This window comes from Hyperolius riggenbachi, chromosome 4, assembly GCF_040937935.1.
Source record: "Hyperolius riggenbachi isolate aHypRig1 chromosome 4, aHypRig1.pri, whole genome shotgun sequence".
Taxonomy (NCBI): Eukaryota; Metazoa; Chordata; class Amphibia; order Anura; family Hyperoliidae; genus Hyperolius; species Hyperolius riggenbachi.
Window position 1 is genome coordinate 341,399,524 of NC_090649.1, and position 21,351 is coordinate 341,420,874.

At 43.8% G+C, this 21,351-nt stretch overlaps 1 protein-coding gene across 4 annotated transcripts in view; it reads left to right on the top strand.

The window, feature by feature from the left end:
- The window catches only part of CEP170 (centrosomal protein 170), a 771,544-nt gene that overhangs the window by 165,783 nt on the left and 584,410 nt on the right, over positions 1-21,351 (top strand). For all 4 annotated transcript variants that reach the window (XM_068231897.1, XM_068231898.1, XM_068231899.1 and 1 more), the window contains exon 6: positions 11,095-11,245. In XM_068231897.1, coding sequence (XP_068087998.1) covers positions 11,095-11,245 — 151 coding nt within the window. The remainder of the gene's footprint in view (positions 1-11,094; positions 11,246-21,351) is intronic.

A 21,351-nucleotide genomic window follows, 5' to 3' on the forward strand; every position in this document is an offset into this window, starting at 1 on the left:
GCCTGGCCTATGCCTAGGGGAGTGTTTTGAGAGGTACCACGAGCAGGCACACTATTAGAGAGTAGGGAACTCCAGACACAGCGGTAGGCACACAAGGGTCTCTCAGTGCTATTTCACACTGCTGCGATGCGTTAGGGCAAAATGCCTAGCGAAAGTCACACTTTACGGTCCCCCCCCCCCCCCCCCCACGCCGGAAGTGCTTGATTTAACGCTAGTGCATGCCTACATTACTGCATGGTTTCTGCTGCAATTTTGATCGGCCCGGAGGTCATGTTAGTCTATGGCGACACAGTTCATTACTAGGCCGAATGCTACTCTTGTGGTATTCCCTGAAGGTCTGTTTTGGACGATACGGTGCGGCAGGCTCGACCCACCGGATATGTCGATATGCAGTGTGAAACCAAACATCTGGTTTCGCGAGACCCTAATACACAGGGCTGCCAGAAACCTCTCCTTTCACTTGGGACAAAATGCGTAATGTACTTCACCACAACTCTGTGCGATTTGCACTTCGCAAATTGTCCCATGGGGGAGGAGAGGTTTGTCCTCGGGAGGTAAGTTAAAAAAAAAACAAAAAAAAAAAACAGATAAGCAAAAAAGTTAATGTTTGATTCGCAATGTTAAGGTTTTGATTTCAAAAGTTCAAAGTTTATTAACGTTAATGAAGTAATTGCATTGCTGCTTGCTTGTTTTTTTTTGTTTTTTTTTTTGTATTATTTTTTTTTTCTTTTTTTCCATCCATTAACCTTCCAGGTGGACCGAGCGAACGACTAACCAGCTGCAGCACTGATGGTGCATCCTGACAGAACATTGCGCGTCTGTCAGGTTGCACAAAATTGGTGCATGCAGCGCTGCAGGACGAGATTTCTCCTCCGCAGTAAAAAAGATACGTTTGCAGAGGCATATGAGCTGAGGAGCAGTGTTGGAGTTCATATGCTTTGGCAAACACTTTGTATCAAAAAAGAACTCAAGCAATGATTTCTCCATTCACATCGATCGATGTGGATGAATAAATCAGGTTTGCCTGGGCATACGAGCTGGTGGGTTTGGATTTTTGGTGCGGCAGCTCGTATGTCCAGGCGGACACCTTCCCCTCCTTTTTGTTTTGTTTTTTCGTTTTTCTTCTCTCTTTTTTCTCTCCAGACCGACCGACCAACCAGCTGCAGCACTGATGGTGCATCCTGACAAAGGCATTGTGCGTCTGTCAGATTACACACAAGTCGGTGCATGCAATGCTGCAGGACGAGATTTCTCCTCCGCAGTCAAAAAGATACGTTTGCCGAGGCATATGGGCCGAGGAGCGGTGTTGGGGTTCTTTCGCTTTGGCAAGCACTTTGTATCAAAAAAGAACTCAAGCAATGATTTCTCCATTCACATCAATCGATGTGGATGAATAAATCAGGTTTGCCTGGGCATACGAGCTGGTGGGTTTGGATTTTTAGGGGCGGCAGCTCCTATGTCCAGGCGGACACCTTCCCCTCCTTTTTGTTTTTTCCTTTTTTCTTCTCTCTTTTTTTTTTCTATCCAGACCGACCGACCAATCAGCTGCAGCACTGATGGTGCATCCTGACAGAAGCATTGTGCTTCTGTCAGGTTACACAAAATCGGTGCATGCAGCGCTGCAGGACCAGATTTCTCCTCCGCAGTCATGAGCCGAGAAGCGGTGTTGGGGTTCATATGCTTTGGCAAGCACTTTGTATCAAAAGAGAACTCTGGCAATGATTTGTTCATCCACATCGATCGGTGTGAATGGATAAATCGGGTTTGCCAGGGCATACGAGCTGAGTGGGTTTGGACGTTTTTGGGTGGCAGCTCCTATGTCCTGGCAGACGCCTTACCCTCTTTTTTTTCAAATTTTTTTGGCAGATATTTTTTCATCCACATTGATTGATTGATTGATTGTTTGACGTTCATTTTTCCTTTCATCCCAGAGTGCATTACCCGTATGCCCAATATAAGGAGTATAGCAGAAACTCCTAATACTGACCATACATGTAATGATTGCAGAGACCCTAAAATGCCAGGACAGACCCCACGAATGATGCCATTTTGGAAAGAGGACACATCAAAGTATTCCGTGAGGTGCATGGTGAGTTCATAGAACATTTTATTTTTTGTCACAAGTTAGCAGAATTTTTTTTTTTTCACAAAATGTCATTTTCCGCTAACTTGTGACAAAAAATATTTTCTATGAACTCACCATGGCCCTCATGGAATACCTTAGCATGTATTCTTTCCAAAATGGGGTCATGTGTGGGGTTTGTTAACTGTCCTGGCAAGTGGGGGGGGTGCTAAATTGTAAGCACCCCTGTAAAGCCTAAAGGTACTCATTGGACTTTGGGCCCCTTTAGCGCAGTTAGGGTGCAAAAAAGTGCCACACATGTGGTATCGCCGTACTCAGGAGAAGTAGTATAATGTGTTTTGGGGTGTATTTTTACACATACCCATGCTGGGTGGGAGAAATATCTCTGTAAATGGACAATTGTGTGTAAAAAAAGCAAAAAATTGTCATTTACAGAGATATTTCTCCCACCCAGCATGGGTATGTGTAAAAATACACAGCAAAACACATTAAACTACTTCTCCCGAGTGCGGCGATACCACGTGTGGCACTTTTTTGCACCCTAACTGCGCTAAGGGGCCCAAAGTCCAATGAGTACCTTTAGGATTTCAAGGGTCATTTTGAGACATTTGTTTTCAAGACTACTCCTCACGGTTTAGGGCCCCTAAAATTCCAGGGCAGTATAGGAACCCCACAAATGACCCCATTTTAGAAAGAAGACACCCCAAGGTATTCCGTTAGGAGTATGGTAAGTTCATAGAAGATTTTATTTTTTGTCACAAGTTAGCGGAAATTGATTTTTATAGTTTTTTTTCACAAAGTGTCATTTTCCGCTAACTTGTGACAAAAAATAAAATCTTCCATGAACTCACCCTACTCCTAACAGAATACCTTGGGGTGTCTTCTTTCTAAAATGGGGTCACTTGTGGGGTTCCTATACTGCCCTGGCATTTTAGGGGCCCTAAACCGTGAGGAGTAGTCTTGAAACCAAATGTCTCAAAACGACCTGTAAAATCCTAAAGGTACTCATTGGACTTTGGGCCCCTTAGCGCAGTTAGGGTGCAAAAAAGTGCCACACATGTGGTATCTCTGTACTCGGGAGAAGTAGTATAATGTGTTTTGGGGTGTATTTGTACACATACCCATGCTGGGTGGGAGAAATCTCTCTGTAAATAGACAATTGTGTGTAAAAAAAAAATCATTTACAGAGATGTTTCTCCCACCCAGCATGGGTATGTGTAAAAATACACCCCAAAACACATTAAACTACTTCTCCTGAGTACGGCAATACCACATGTGTGGCACTTTTTTGCAGCCTAACTGCGCTAAGGGGCCCAAAGTCCAATGAGCACCTTTAGGCTTTACAGGGGTGCTTACAATTTAGCACCCCCCAAAATGCCAGGACAGTAAACACACCCCACAAATGACCCCATTTTGGAAAGTAGACACTTCAAGGTATTCAGAGAGGGCCATAGTGAGTCCGTGGTAGATTTCATTTTTTTTTGTTACAAGTTAGGCCCCATTCACACTTGCGGTTCGAGTCCGCAAGTGTCCGGGGTCCGGGTCCGGGGGCCGCAAAGAGACCGTAGGGTCTCTGCGCTGGCCACAAGTTGCGCCGGATGCATGTATCAGTTCCGGCTACAATAAAGTAGCTGGAACTAGATACATTGCAGTGCCGGAAAGGCACTGCAAGCATGGGGGATACCGGCGTGTAGTCCGGGCCCCCCAAGTGGCATAGGACCGGTGCTGAAAGCATCCGGTCCTATTGCCAGTGTGATGGGAAACATCCGTTTCCCATTGCACAGCATGGCCGCATGCGAAGGGTCAGGATCCGGCCCGGGTCCGCAGCCGCATCGGGACGGACTGAATAATAGCGCATGTTGGAAAAAAAGCCGGACCGTCCCGGAGCTGCGTTCCCGGATCGGATCCGGATGGCGCACGAGTGTGAATGGATACATTGATTAACAATGTATCCATTCACCATCCGCTGTGTACGGAGCGTTCCGGGTCCGGGGAAGCCGGACCTGGAACGCTAATGTGAACCGGGCCTTAGCAGAAATGGAAATTATTATTTTTTTGTCACAAAGTGTCATTTTCCGCTAACTTGTGTCAAAAAATAAAATCTTCTATGAACTCACCATGCCTCTCAGTGAATACTCTGGGATGTCTTCTTTCCAAAATGGGGTCATTTGGTGGGTATTTATACTATCCTGGAATTTTAACACCTCATGAAACATGACAGGTGCTCAGAAAAGTCAGAGATGCTTCAAAATGGGAACATTCACTTTTTGCACCATAGTTTGTAAATGCTATAACTTTTACCTAAACCAATAAATATACACTGAATAGTTTGTTTTTTTTTATCAAAGACATGTAGCACAATAAATTAGGACAAAAATGTATACAGAAATGTTACTTTATTTGAAAAATGTCAGCACAGAAAGTTTAAAAAATCTTTTTTTTTGACAAAATTCATGTCTTTTTTGATGAATATAATAAAAAGTAAAACTCGCAGCAGCAATCAAATAGCACCAAAAGAAAGCTGTATTAGTGACAAGAAAAGGAGGGAAAATTAATTTAGGTGGTAGGTTGTATGACCGAGCAATAAACCGTGAAAGCTGCAGTGGTCTGAATGGAAAAAAAGTGCCTGGTCCTTAAGGGGTAGAAAGACTGTGGTCCTCAAGTGGTTAATGGAAGTAGCACTGACATGTAAAAATGGAAAAAACCCTTGGAGGTGAAGTGATTAAGCTGGGTGTTTTCAATTTGCAGTCTTTAGGGGCACATATACTGGTCAAATTCAGCAATTGATCGCAAATCGATGCATGATGAAACGGCTGATCTATCATTTTGCAGCCGATTTCGATCGATTTGATCTATCTGACAGGATGGAAAATCTAGGTCGATCTGCTGCCAGCCCATAGAGTTGCATTGAAAATAAATAAAGGTGTATGTTCACTTTTTATGGCATCAGGATCTGGCTGGTTTTCTATTTGACATATAACTTGATTTTGCGTGTGGAGATACAGCTTTTCAAACTCATCCAGGTAGTATTGTACACCTTGTATCAGGATTGTGCCAGTGTGTACAAACTAGAAAGTCAGCAAAACAGGCTGTGGGTCTTTGTGATCTATAATTCTGATGTGTTTCCTATTTGGCATACCTCCTATTTTAGTGTTTTTGAATTTACCTAGTTACATAGTTATTTTGTTTGAAAAAAGACATATGTCCATCGAGTTCAACCAGTACAAAGTACAACACCAGCCTGCTCCCTCACATATCCCTGTTGATCCAGAGGAAGGCGAAAAAACCCTTACAAAGCATGGTCCAATTAGCCCCAAAAGGGAAAAATTCCTTCCCGACTCCAGATGGCAATCAGATAAAATCCCAGGATCAACATCATTAGGCATTACCTAGTAATTGTAGCCATGGATGTCTTTCAACGCAAGGAAAGCATCTAAGCCCCCTTTAAATGCAGGTATAGAGTTTGCCATAACGACTTCTTGTGGCAATGCATTCCACATCTTAATCACTCTTACTGTAAAGAACCCTTTCCTAAATAAATGGCTAAAACGTTTTCCTCCATGCGCAGATCATGTCCTCATCAGGGATGGTCGTAGTCAGCCAAATTCGCTACGCTGGAAATACGCGTAGTTTTACGCAATTACGCTTCGCCAAACAAATATTCGCTTCGTATGCATTTCGTAGAATACGCGTTGAAATACGCAATTACGCGTAGTCCGAAGTGTAGTGTATGCGGATACTTATGCCCGTATGCAGAAAATTGTACGCATTAATTTCTTTAGAAATGCATATACTGGTAACCCTTCTATGCGTGCATTCCCCTTTCCAATGCGTAAATTTGTATGCATACAATCGCATGCGGAAAATTAGACGCGAGTAACGCATTCGTAGTTCACTACGCAATACACATGTTAACTACGCATAGTGGGCGGAAGCTACGCGTAGCGGTACTTCGCTACGCGTAAATTCGTAAGCGTAGGTTTGAAACTTCGCCTGTGAACTACGATGCGTAGATGCGAACTACGATGCGTAAATTCGCACTGGCGTAGTTTCTGCTCATCCCTGGTCCTCATGTCCTTTGAGAAGGCCTAGGGACAAAAAGCTCATTGTTTGCAGCTAGCAGTATGCCAGGCCTCGGTTTCCTCTGTGTGAAATATCAGAGTTGTTTTTATTCTGGGGTTAGATGAGAAGTCTGCATGAAGAGTTAGTGGGTTATTTTGTATTATTTTCTGTCTTTGAGCTATCTTAGCTGTCCATTAGCAAGTTCCCCATCCATGCACACAGATTCTTCCCCAGTCCTTGCATCCTTTACTTTTGCACCAGACTGTTGTGGGGAACAGTATCAAAGGCCTTTTCAAAGTCCAAGCATAAGACATCTACAGCATTCCTAATATCCACACTAGCTTTCACCACCTCATAAAAGCTGAACATGTTAGTACAATAGGACCTGTCCTTAGTAAACCCATGCTGATGCTGAGAAATAAGGTTATGAAGTCTCGTATAGTATCTCTTATGCTGGGAATACACAATTAGATTTTTCAGCAGATTTACTGTCTGATCGATTTTCCAATTGCTTTTCTGATCAACTTTCCGATAGTTTTTCAAATCGATTTCCATTCACTTCTATGAGAAATCGATCAGAAAAACGATCGAAAAATAAGATCGAATCTGTTGGAAATTATCTATTGAATCATCTACAGTGTTCTCCCCAGGACTATTTAGGTGGGCGGGCCGCCCGGCTGTTTTGAAATCCCGCCTACCTAGCTAAAGCTGGTGACGTAAACCTTCTGCAGGCAGGAGCATTCCATTGCCTGCTATAAATCAGCGCTCGGCTCTCCTGCAATACCGAAATCCGCCGCTATACACTGCAGGAGCGCTTCTCTGCCTATGTGACCTCCTGCTTGAATGTTAAACAGTGATTGGCCGGGCTGGTTGTAAGGGGCAGGGCAGGTTATCTTGTCTATAGCTGTCACCCGCAGTAACAGAAAGCCGCTCTTCTAGTCCGCAGTCAGCCGCCCCGCTTTGCTGGCTGCCTGTGTCTGTATTACATTTACATGTTTTAACTTGCAGGCTGCTGAGCTAGCAGAGGCGGCCACCCGGGACACATGCGAACGGAGCGCAGGGAGACTAGTCCTGTGTGACTGACTTGAGGCTGGGGAAGAAGCCTGAAGCTGCACAGACTCTCTTTCTCCCTCCCCCGAGCGAATCCACACAGCGTCTCTCCTGTTCTGGCTGCATGAATGTCAGCGCGGCAGCCAGTCCTATCCCTTCCAGGCAGCTCCATATAGAATAGGGCAGTGCATGGCAATGAGTTCTGCCACCCTGCCCCCTTTGTTTCCTCGATGCTTCTGTACACAACACGAGCTTCTCTGATACCGGGAGAAGTTCAGAGCTCTGTACATGAACGGAACGGATAATCATCCTTCCTCTGGTGTGAGTGAGACCTCTGCTAATGCACATTTTATCTGATATTGTGCAGAGTATGCAGAGAGTACACAGAGCTTTCAAGCTACAGTACCTGTGAAACAAATAAACAATGGCTGCAATATAGATTAGCTGACTTGCTAGGGATGGAGGCTGCAGCTGAATGCTGTCTGTCTCAGTCCGCTTGCTTGGTTGCCCATAAGATGTAAGTACCCATAAATTACTTGATTTTTATCTGGCAGATTCAATCACATTGTTTTAGGCCTGGTTCACATTAGCGTTTTTTTACGGAACCGGACATACGGATCAGGCCAGCTAGATCCGGTGAAAACGGTCCGTTTTACAGCCAGTGTGTTGTAAGACATCCGTTTTCATTGGTTCCTATATGCTGCAAAACCTTCCGTTTCCGTTCAGCTGAGCGAAACGGTCCGGAAAATTGGGTCCTACAGCATTTTTTGTCCACTCAGCGTAATGGACCACGGAACCGTACGGCCGGTTCCGTTGGCAAATGCTAATGTGAACCGGGCCTAAATCTGCCAGAGATCAGTTGTGAAACGTTTGCCTAAGGCAGTCAAAATTACAAATCCAGCCCTGGCTGTACTAGTTGGGCAAAGTCTGTGAAAAGCTGCAAAAAAAAGTAAATACGGAACATAGATCCAGAGTTGAAGGTATGTGCAGGTGGCTTGAAAGGACAGTGTGTGGGGGGCGATTCTTGCAGAGTTCACATGCATGTTATTTCTTATGGATGTTACTTGCAGCTGGGGTGGTGGGGTATTGCAGATAATTTAGTATGATAATGACCCCTGTTTACTATCTGCAATATCCCTTGACCCTAGCAGCAAATAACCATATGAAATGCAAAAATCACCGCCCTTTGTGATACGTGAAATTAACCCACTTATTAAATGCAATAATCACCCCAGTATGAAATGCAACCATAACACCCATATTCAGTGTTCTCTCCAGGCTCTTTTAGATGAGTGCCTCACCTAATATTGGTGAGCACCCGGCTGTCAAAAAATCTCATGGTGTATTATTTATTTATTTATTGTATTTGTATAGCGCCAACATATTACACAGTGCTTTACATTAGTTAAGGTTACAGACAATATTTAGGGGTAACATACAGCAATAAGACAATACAGCAATACATGCAAACCAAATCACGCAGCACAGTATGAGTACAAGGTATTGCTTAGTCAGTCACTGGATGGGAGCATGGAGATTAGGCAAGTGGAGTTCACTCAGATATACCGTATATACTCGCAAGCAAGCCGGCCCGCATATAAGCCGACCCCCCAACTTTTTCCTGAAAAACCAGGAAAAATGATTGACCCTCATATAAGCCAGGGGTAGGAAATGCTGGCCGTGTGATCCCCCCCAGTGTGTCCCAGTATAGTTTACAGTGCCCAGTATGGGTAGGTAGTGCCCAGTATAGCTAGTGAAGTGCCCAGTATAGCTAGTATAGTGCTCAGTATAGCTAATATAGTGCCCCAGTATAGCTAGTATAGTGCCCCAGTATAGCTAGTATAGTGCTCCAGTATAACTAGTATAGTGCTCCAGTATAGCTAGTATAGTGCCCAGTATAGCTAGTATAGTGCCCCAGCATAGCTAGTATATTGCCCAGTATAGCTAGTATAGTGCTCAGTATAGCTAGTATAGTGCTCAGTATAGCTAGTATAGTGCTCAGTATAGCTAGTATAGTGCCCAGTATAGCTAGTATAGTGCTCAGTATAGCTAGTATAGTGCCCAGTATAGCTAGTATAGTGCCCCAGTATAGCTAGTATAGTGCCCCAGTAAAGCTAGTATATTGCCCAGTATAGCTAGTATAGTGCTCAGTATAGCTAGTATAGTGCCCAGTATAGCTAGTATAGTGCCCCAGTATAGCTAGTATATTGCCCAGTATAGCTAGTATATTGCCCAGTATAGCTAGTATAGTGCTCAGTATAGCTAGTATAGTGCTCAGTATAGCTAGTATAGTGCTCAGTATAGCTAGTATAGTGCCCAGTATAGCTAGTATATTGCCCAGTATAGCTAGTATAGTGCTCAGTATAGCTAGGATAGTGCCCCCCGCCTCACTATGGAAACCGTTACTATGGAAACCGCTCTGCCTACAGCTTCCTGTCATCACGCAGCAGCCGCCGTGGAGCGAGCTGCTGTGAACTATTTACATGCCCGGGAGACGGAGAGGGGAATATTAGAGGCCGCAGGGTAAGCTAATAGCCGGGGGGGGGGGGGGGGGGGGGGGTACGGCCTACGACCACCGACCAATGTGACTCGCAAGCAAGCCGACCCCCCAACTTTCGGGGGGACAAAAATTCGGCTTGCTTGCGAGTATATACGGTATACTATGGGTGTACGGTAATGAAAGTGCGTGATTAGACATAAGCAGGAGGACCCTGCCGAAGGCTTACAAGCTAGAGGGAGAAGTGGGGACACAAAAGGTATGGGACCAGAGTTCAGCTGTGGTTTTAGAGCATTAGTGAGCAGGGGCGTACCTAGAGATTCCCGGCCCCCCCCCAGGGCATAAGAGGAGAGCGTGGACGCAAAGTGGTGGGGAGGGGGGGAAATCTCCCCCCTCCCTCACCTCCTGCTTTCCTCTCAGCGCTTTCCCTTCTGCAATCATTGGTGGCAGCGGCGGCGGCAGGCTGAGCACATACCTCCTTCTCGCCGGAGGTCTTCCGATCACTAAGTGCTTCATGTAACTTCCTGTGTAAAATGCATTTTTTTTCTTCCTGTTAAAATGCATTTACAGTAAAGTAGCTCTTAGCAAAATGAACCACCCAAAGAAAGCCTAATTAGTGGTGGAAAAAACAAGATATAGATCATTTCATCGTGATAAGTAGTGATAAAGTTATAGGCTAATGAATGGGAGGTGAACATTGCTCAGATGCATAAAGTGAAAACGACTGAAGGCTGAAGTGGTTAAGTATTAAAGTACACTTGAACTGAGAGGGATATGGTGGCTGCCAAATTGATTTCCTTTTAAACAATACCAGTTGCCTAACTTCCTGCTGATCTCTGGCCGCAGTAGAATCTACTGTATATCCAGGGCCGAGGCAGAGGTGAGATAGGCTCCAACCTCAGGGTACAGTGTAGGAGGGGGCACACAACTCACTAAGCTATCATTCTTCTATTGTGTTTGAAGCAGAGAGAAATAAGAAAAGGGGATACATTTATACATGCACAGTGACTGCAAGCCAGATAACTAGAGATTGTTGGGGGCCTCTTAGTCTAATAGCAATCAGTGTGTTACAGCTGGGGTGAGAGGGATGGAGGGGTGCACTTTGGCGTCTCAGCCTTTGGTGCTGGAGTACCTTGTCCCGGCTCTGTGTATAACACACACTTGAAACAAGCATGTGGCTAATGCAGTCAGACTTTGTGCTTAATCAGGGTCTATGGTAAAAGCATTAGAGACAAAAGATTTTTGACCATGCCCACTTTTCAAATAAATGATCTAATTATGTTTTTCAGTAGAAACTTTGAGATGTTGTTCATACACTGTTATTAAAGTATCAAAGAAGACAGTTAATTCATTGTTATAGATATCATGTCCAGAGATAAAATTATTCTTTTCTATTCTTTAGCATGAAAAGTTTACAAGTCAGCTCCAGTTTTCACATAAGCAATTTGAAGCAGAAGGATCAAAATGCATGATCACAGATACCAAGCCAAGTGTTCCTACTGAAATTCATTCTAAATCTTTGGAGACTCTAAAGATGCAAGAAAAATTAGCAGGTATCAGATTTTTTTTTCTCTTCAGACTATTGTTTGGAATTTTTTTCTTAGCTCCTTTAAATTACTTACACTCTTTATTCTGTTTGAAAAGTGTCATTGGTGTTACATAACTATTATTATTATTTTTATTATTTAGTATTTATATATCATGCCAAAATCTTCCACAACACTGTACAGAGTATACCATATTTTCCACTGTATAAGACGTACTTTTTCTCCCCCTAAAATGGGGAGAAAAAGTCCCTGTGTCTTATACGGCAAAGGAAGGGAATCTCCGACTTACAAATGCCCGCCGATGCGAACCACTGCCACGCCAGGGATTTCCTGCACTGCCCCTTGTGTGCTGCTCTGCCCTGCGTGTGTGCCCATTGCTCCCCCTGTGTGGTCCGCTCCCTGCCCACAAACCGCGTGTATGTCTGCAAACAACCCCTGCCACCGCTTGTGTCTATGTTCTCCCTGTGTGGTCCGCAACTGCCCGCTTATGTTGCCGCTTTCCCTGGTGTAAATAGCTGTACCACGGTCGTCTTACCTAAGCCAGTGCCTTCTGCAGGGATTGGAGACTTCTCTTCACTTCCACACTTCAACTCTAATAATTGCTTCTGCTGCATCATCAGCAGAAGCCTTCGCTAGGTGGAGCCGCGTGTGTGAAGAGAGGTCTCCAATCCTCGCAGAATCCACTGGTTTAGGTAAGATGAGCACGGCACAGCTATTTACATCGGGGGAACGCGGCGACACAAGCGGGAAGTTGGGGACCACCCAGGGAGTGCGTAGAAACAAGGTACAATGTGGGCAGGGTGGGAACACCTAGGGACACACACTAGGGACATAATGAAGACAGCAGGACATGTACTGGGGAACACCTGGGGACAGCAGGACATACACTAGGGACATACTGGGGACAGCAGGGGACATACTGGGGACAACAAGACACAAACTAGGGACAGTACGACACACACTAGGAACATACTGGAGACAGCAGGATACACACCAGGGACATACAGGGGACATACTGGAGACAGCAGGACACACATTAGGGACATACTGGGGCAGCAGGGGACGTACTGGGGACACCTGGGAACAGCAGGACACACACAAGTGACATACTGGGGACAGTAGGACACACACTGTGGACAGAAGGGGACACACTAGGGACAGATGGGGGACACCAATTGGGGAGAGAACATCTGCAAGATGCTCCTGGAACATGTACGCACCAGGTTTAGTATATATATTCCGGAGCGTCTTATACGGCAAAAAATACAGTATATAGTCTTGTCACTAACTGTCCCTCAGAGTGGCTCACAATCTAATATCTACCATAGTCACATATAGTAGTCTAGAGCCAATTTTAGGGGAAACCCAATTCATTTTTATGAACGTTCTTGTGATGTAGGAGAAAACCAGAGTACCTAGAGGACACACACACAAAGGTGAGGAGAAATATAATAACAAACAAAGGACAAAAACCAGAATATGCTGCTCAAAAACTGCACTTTATTGTGGATTATTTAAAAAGGCACACACATATGTAATCAAGAGATGTCAGGGGATAACCTGTCATACAGATTAATGTATTGATAAATACAATACTATGTGCTGCAACTGTCGAGGACAGTAGGAAAAAGTCCCTTAATGAATAGCAATATTCCTAATTGTGGATCAGGTCACATCTGACTATCAATAACTAATTGCACCCAACTGATCAGAAAGAACTACGACATTGGTGCTAAGATGTATAAAGTCCAATCTGTGGAAAAAACATTAGACCATACGGTTAAACATGCCTGTAAGGCCCAAGGCGAACGGTCGTTAAACCTTGGTAACGCCAATATTGTGTTCTTGTGAAGAGACCCAGATATCAGTGCATAATATGGTCATAACCACTCACAGAGGGCAGAAATTGGCGTAACCAATATGGTCAATGTGCTTCAGCTCATGCAGCTTGCCGTACTAAGAGATACTACCGGATCAGATAAGTGTATATTTTCAGTATGCATGGGACACTGATCGCAATAGAGTGACTTTGTATCCAGTTGTCCACCCGCGGTACTAACTATACTGCGCCACAGTTCAGGTGGAGTTACCAAGGTTTAACAACCGTTCGCCTTGGGCCTTACAGGCATGTTTAACCGTATGGTCTAATGTTTTTTCCACAGATTGGGCTTTATACATCTTGGTACCAATGTTGTGGTTCTTTCTGATCAGTTGGGTGCAATTAGTTATTGATAGTCAGATGTGACCTGATCCACAATTAGGAATATTGCTATTCATTAAGGGACTTTTTCCTACTGTCCTCGACAGTTGCAGCACATAGTATTGTATTTATCAATACATTAATCTATATGACAGGTTATCCCCTGACATCTCTTGATTACATATGTGTGTGCCTTTTTAAATAATTCGCAATAAAGTGCAGTTTTTGAGCAGCATATACTGGTTTTTATAGTTATGTTTAGCGCACACCATCAGTATTGAACTTCATTTACTTCTATATACTGTTCATATCCTTGCATTGGTGTTCTTGCATCAATACCAGCAGCACCTCCACCATAAGCACCCACTAGTGATCAAACTCACCAGATAGATTGGCCACTGTTAGACTGGCCAACCACACACAATATCCAGGGACCCTAGGTTCCTCAGGATCCTGGCGCTGTACGCTGCTCTGTCTCCTTTATCCTTTTTGTGTTGCAATACCTCAAACAAAAAGGTCTCACATAGTGTAATACTGTCTCGTTAAAATGACTTTTATTATAAAGTTGCACTCACATGTCCAAAAGGTTTTACTGCGCACAGAGTTTTTTCCACGGGCTCTCCCCCGCTGCCAGGCTGGGCACACTGTACGGACTCCAGTAGTGTCCGACCCCCACCGGTCCAGCTCCAAGGGCGCCTCTGTTGTCCTAGTACGTCTGCCTCCGCCCAATCTATTTCGTTACTGTCTTGTAACTCATCAGGGGCACGGAAGTCAGACGCTAACCGGGTTGTATTTGTACTCATGAGTTGCGGCTTGGTCGCCTCTCCCCCTTTCCCCATCCACAGCGCTCATGCGCTTCAATTGATCAGGCTCCGTGATGTGACGTGAGTATGAGCTCCTGATTGGACCACAACTCCTGACGCTGTGCGCGTCATTTGACGCTGTACGTGTCACCCCATGACGCCTTTTGCATCATACTCCCGGCACTCTTAACCTCCTCCACTCCCATTGGTTCACGTGGTCTATATTATGATTTGCCAGGGCACGATAGTATTCCATGCTCCTACCAACCCACCCCTCAGCTCATCCTTACCATCTATTTGCGTCCCAGCATGGCGGGGGAAGACCGTTTACAGTATAAATCAAAAATCACAATAATCACATTACATACTATCCACACACATTAAAATTAAAGTTAAAATTAGATGATATGCATCTTCACTACTTTCTACTGCATCATTCCAATATACTGGTCTACATCCATGATATATACAATCATACTTCACCATATGAATTTTAATAGTAAATTTAAAATTGAAACCTATTTTGCAGAACTTAATTACATATTCATATCCCAACCCTTCGCACATATTCCATATCCAGGGTATTGGTTCATATTACAACTACCCATATTGCAGAATCAATTGTCAGCTATGAAGCAATTTAGATCTAAATCAACATTGTGCCCCCCAGGCTGAAGGCTCCCCATACTGTAAATCCACCGAGTCTCTCTTCTAGAGATATGCCTTACCCTATGGCAACCCCTCCACCCATATGTGACTTTCTCAAGCCCACAGAATTGTAAACCCCTTGGGTCACCTCCATGGTGCACCCTGAAATGTTCAGATATACTGTGTCCACTGAACCCCTTCTTGATGTTCCGAATGTGCTCTTGTACCCTCTTCTCAAGGGCCCTAGTGGTTCTCCCCACATATTGTTTACCACAATTACACCACAACAGGTACACCACCCCCACAGTATTACATGTAATATTTTGCATAATTTTAAACTTAGCCTTGTTAGTGAACGACACCACCTCATCCATTCTAATACCATTAGCCTCTTCACATGCCTGACATCCCCTACATGGAAAAAACCCTTTTTGACTCCAAAATGGAGTTACTCCTTTCACCGGTCCTTCCACCAGACTTGGTGCCAATATTTGCCTAAGATTTGGCGCTCTTCTATATATAAATTGCGGCTTATCCGGTAACACTCGCTGTAACATCCTATCCTCCTTCAATATATGCCAGTGCCTTTTCACAATGGACTCCATCCGTCTATGCTGACAGGAGTACTCAGTTATAAATGGTACCCTGTACTCCTGCCCCCCCCTCCCCTCTATTCCCCTTTATTAAACCTTCCCTATCTCTCTGCCCCACTCCAATAACCTCAGTGTATAATTGTTCCTCCCCATACCCCTTCTCTACAAATCTATCCACCAACTTTTGTGACTGTGCCATATAATCCTCAATTCTAGTGCAATTCCTTCGTACTCTTGTGAATTGTCCCCTAGGGACTGCTTTCAACCATTGTGGATGGTGACAACTGTCCATAGACAGATACCCATTCCTATCCGTGCTCTTAAAAAAGGTGCATGTGATAAACCTCCCATCCTGTTTTTCTACTTTCAAGTCCAGAAAATGAACAACACGGTGATCACTCTCTACCTCCAACCTAATATTCAGTTGATTATTGTTAATTTCCTTGATAAATTCATCCAAAAGTGATGCACTACCCTCCCAAACTATAAACAAATCATCAATGAACTGATGCCACATTGATATATTTCCCCCCTGTGCCCATTTGTCCAACACCCGTGCCTCCCACTGCCCCATGAACAAATTTGCCAGTGATGGTGCAAACCCCGCCCCCATAGCACATCCTTTAACTTGGATGTAAAAATTCCCCCTATAACAAAAATAATTCCTACTCAAAGCAAATGTAAGCAACTCAATAATAAATTCAACCTGCTGGGTGTCCAATTCTCCCTCCTCCTCAAAACTGGCCCTCACCGCCGCCAGGGCAGGCCCATGAGGAATGTTGGTGTAGAGACTAGCTACGTCTGCCGTGACCATTATACTACTCTCATTTATGGTCTTTCCTTCTAGGATGCACAGCATGTGTTTGTGTCCTTTATGACACATGGCAACCGCTGTACCAACGGCTGCAAAAAATGATCGATATATTGCCCAAGTCTATGGGTTATGGACCCTATACCGCTGACAATGGGACGAGCAGGAGGGGCAGTGGTGCTCTTGTGGATTTTGGGTATTTGATATATAATGGGAATTCTTGGTGCTGACGGCAGCAAAAACTCAAATTCCTTGTCATCAACTATCCCCTTGTCCAACCCCCCTCTCAATATTCTCCTCAGTTCCTCCTTAAATATTTTTGTAGGGTCCCTCTTAATTTACAGTATGTGGTGGTATCTCCCACCAACCTATCCAATTCGGTCCTATATTTTTCCTTGTTGAGCACCACTACCCCCCCCCCCCCCCCACCCTTGTCAGCCGGTCTAATCACTAATCCTTTTTCCTGCAGTATACCTTTCGCCACTGCCAAAGTGTTATCTATTTTCTTCTCCTCTATACTTTGTAGATCCCTTTCCACCAGCCTTTTAAAAACTTCAACACAGTTACCATTTGTCCCATCCTGAGGGTTAAATATTTATTTATTGCGCATCCCTGTATGTGCATATTGGCTCACCGGGTTCACTCTGGTCATTGGACCTTCCTTATTCAGAAAATATTTTTTAATGTTCAGGGTCCTAGCATACTTTTGAAGATCTATATATGTCTGAAATGTGTTCATTGGTTTCATAGGGGCATGTTTCAACCCTTTATCTAGTAACTTCAACTCCTGCCTACTCAAATCCATTCCACTGATGTTAAAAATGCCCTCCCCTACTGGTTTCTTCTTCTCTTGTATCCTGTACCCTGCTCGTACCCCCCTTCTGGTACTCTTTTTCTGTTGTCCCTTGGTGATGTGAACTCCTCGTAGTAATCCTTCCTGTATCGGTTCTCCCCCGGTCTGTATTGACGATGACCTCCCTCCAAAAAAGGCTGATATCGGGTTTCTTGTTCTATGGGATCGTACCTGTTGTAAACTGGCACATTGTATGTAGGTCTCATGTCTACCCTATCCCCTACCCTTCCAGGGTTCTCATACCTACCTTGACCACCAGTCATTGGTTGTGGGTCCCTACCCTCTCTGATTCCCCTCCCATCCCTTGGAGAAAAACCCTCCACCCCTGGGTGTCTCCTGGGTAACGGTCTTAAGTTGTACCTGCCCTGATTCTGCATCACCCCCTCCTGCACCCTGCCCATATTATCTGGCTTAGGGGCTCCCTGTGGGTTGGCTACCTGTACCTGGGTCTCCATCCCCCTACTTACCTCTTCTACGGGGTCCTTTTTATCTTTGTTATTCAGTGCCTGCCATTTATAAGCTGATTGTTTTTTATGTATTTCCCAATCACGATTAAATTGTTTTTGTTTAGCCTGGATTATTGTTTTTTTGATGATATATAAGAGAGTTACACGTTCTTTGTGATAACTTTACATACTGCTCATCCTCCTTAAACGAGTCCAACTCGTTCTTAATAGTCTCCACCTCCCCACCTAATCTCTCCAATCGAACAGTTTTTCTCTTTATCAGAAGCTTCAATATACCATCACCACATTTCTCCAGATATTCCCCCCACTCTTTAGTGTTACTCTCATTATCCTCCCCATCATCAGGTACCACGTCCCATCTGTATCTCGTTGGGGTTATTCCTTTAGATATGCATTTATTCAAAGTTGCAATATCCCACCATGTGTTTTGTTCCTTTATGAGAACCTGCTCCAACTTCCTAAATGAACCATCCAAGTTCTGATTAGCGGTGTCACTGACACTCTCCTTCACCCTAAATATCTCATCCAAATCTACTGTTCTATTTGACCGATATTTAAATACATCCATCTCGATCATAACAGTCGGTCAAATCCTTCACCTCTACACTCAATATATTCTATCTACCCTCAATAGTTCTGCATATACTTAGACAACTTCCACACCGGTTGATGTATAAGTTGAACAAATTGAACAAATTAAAATATTAAAATGGTAATATAAACTAATAAAATTATAAAATCATAAATGATACTTATTACTCATATAGACAGTGGTTCATGCATATCGACATTGCTATGCAGCTTCTCAAAAACCTTTTCAGAAAAATAATAAAACACAATTGTCAAAGCGCTATAGCCAGCTGTGTTCCATAGGGTGCGCTACCACCAGGTTCAGGCAAACCTTTTCACAGTTTATAGTTAAGTTTAGCGCACACCATCAGTATTGAACTTCATTTACTTCAATATACTGTTCATATCCTTGCATTGGTGTTCTTGCATCAATACCAGCAGCACCTCCACCATAAGCACCCACTAGTGATCAAACTCACCAGATAGATTGGCCACTGTTAGACTGGCCAACCACACACAATATCCAGGGACCCTAGGTTCCTCAGGATCCTGGCGCTGTACGCTGCTCTGTCTCCTTTATCCTTTTTGTGTTGCAATACCTCAAACAAAAAGGTCTCACATAGCGTAATACTGTCTCGTTAAAATGACTTTTATTATAAAGTTGCACTCACATGTCCAAAAAGTTTTACTGCGCACAGAGTTTTTTCCACGGGCTCTCCCCGCTGCCAGGCTGGGCACACTGTACGGACTCCAGTAGTGTCTGACCCCCACCAGTCCAGCTCCAAGGGCGCCTCTGTTGTCCTAGTACGTCTGCCTCCGCCCAATCGATTTCATTACTGTCTCGTAACTCATCAGGGGCACGGAAGTCAGACGCTAACCGGGTTGTATTTGTACTCATGAGTTGCGGCTTGGTCGCAACTCCCCCTTTCCCCATCCACAGCGCTCATGCGCTTCAATTGATCAGGCTCCGTGATGTGACGTGAGTATGAGCTCCTGATTGGACCACAACTCCTGACGCTGTGCGCGTCATTTGACACTGTACGTGTCACCCCATGAATATACTGGTTTTTGTCCTTTGTTTGTTATTATAGTTTCTAGTTACCAGTGCTGGTACCTGCAAATAAGGCTACACCTCATAATATTCAACCTTTATTGTTTCTTCGAGGAGAAATAAAAACCTGATAGTTCCCTGGCTGGGATTTTAACTATTCTTAAATTATTAGTATTGACATCTTGTAAATACAAAATTATAATTTTACAAAATTATCAAGACGAGCAGTGGACATGGTTTGGTATGATACAGAAACTTTCCTTCTAAAAGGCATGTGTTACATAAACAACATTACATCTATTAAGTTTTGCTTATTTACTCCTTTATTCGTTTGTGAGGAAGAGGTTGTCGTGTGGGTGGCCTATTTAATTTCAAGAAGTGAACATATTTTATGCTTTATTGTTGATTTTGTGGAAATTGGTTTAAACAAATTTACATTTGTGTTAGTTGTGTCTCCATCTGGGCAAATTTCATTCATTTTGTATCTTAAATTATTTGAATTTTCATTTTTAAGAAAAACAAGCAGGTCAAACCTACCTGTGTCAGCAGGAAAATACCATATTATTAATATCCTGTACAAATAGTGCATAATTGCCTGCCATTTCAACCCCCCCCCCCCCTTTCAATCACACCCTATCTGCCCTCCCCGCAGTCATCTCTTGTTGTTGAGTTAAATCACACTTTGATGAAAGGCAATCATTACTCTATCTAGTACTCAACACTCATGAGGAAATTTCCAGCCTGCCCAAATAGCCCTGTCTGTGTACCAGCCAGTGGCACATAGGTACACAGTGTAACAGCCAGTGGCACAATACCAGCCAGTGTATTTGAAATGTTCCATTAAATCATTTTTCTCTTTAGTGATGAATGAGGCTAGTATAAGCGATTTCTAAGTTTAAAAAAAATACTTGGTACGCTTTTCTTTATGGGATAGAGCAGAGGTCCCGAAACTTTTTCGGTCAAGAGCCGGGTCAACATACTTCAGACTGCTGGGGGGCCGTAACATACATAAAATTATGTTGAAAAACATTACATTGATTCTAGGTATTGATTCCCCCCAATCAAGCCCGGAGGAGAACTCAGCAGCAGCAGCCATTCAGTCATGGGACGCCCAAAGAACGTCTTTGTGCTCCAGACAGTGAAGCATACAATCTGTTTAAAGGGACTCCGAGCAGTGCAGAAACTATGGAAAGATGCATATCATTTTAAAGCTCTCTTTCTCCTCTTTCCAATGATATATAAACCGCCGCCCTACGCCTTTTAGTTTTCGCTATTTTCGCGATTGAAATTGCCGCGGCCGCAATTTCAATCGCGAAAATAAAGAAAACTGAAAGGCGTAGAGCAACGATTTAGGTGTCGCCAGAAAGAGGAGAAAGAGAGCTTTAAAATGATATCCATCTTTCCATAGTTACTTGTATTACACAGGACGACACTTTCCCCAGTGTCAGCAGCTCCATTCAGCAGAAAAAGTCGCCCTGTGTAATACAATGTAACTATGGAAAGATGGATATCATTTTAAAGCTCTCTTTCTCCTCTTTCTGGCGACACCTAAATCGTTGCCCTACGCCTTTTAGTTTTCTTTATTTTCGCGATTGAAATTGCGGCCGCTGCAATTTCAATCGCGAAAATAGCGAAAACTAAAAGGCGTAGGGCGGCGGTTTATATATCGTTGGAAAGAGGAGAAACAGAGCTTTAAAATGATATACATCTTTCCATAGTTTCTGCACTGCTCGGAGTCCCTTTAACTTCCTCGGCGTTCAGTTTCTGCTGAATTTATGTGCAAAAAGTGATCCAATTAATTTTCATAACCTTTTTTCCTGTAACGTAACAAAATGTGTCAAGCAGGGGTCTAGTGTACATTTTGAGTCCAATAACAGCTTGAAACACAAAATCTAAACTACATTTCAAAATTACTCCTCAAAATCTCTGATCCTTTATACTTCCAAGCTGCAGCTGCTCAATCTGCCTCGTCGCAGCTTGAAACACAAAATCTAAACTACATTTCAAAATTACTCCTCAAAATCTCTGATCCTTTATACTTCCAAGCTGCAGCTGCTCAATCTGCCTCGTCGCTGCGCCCCCCCCCCCCCCCAGGACTATGACTGGGCCACTCTAG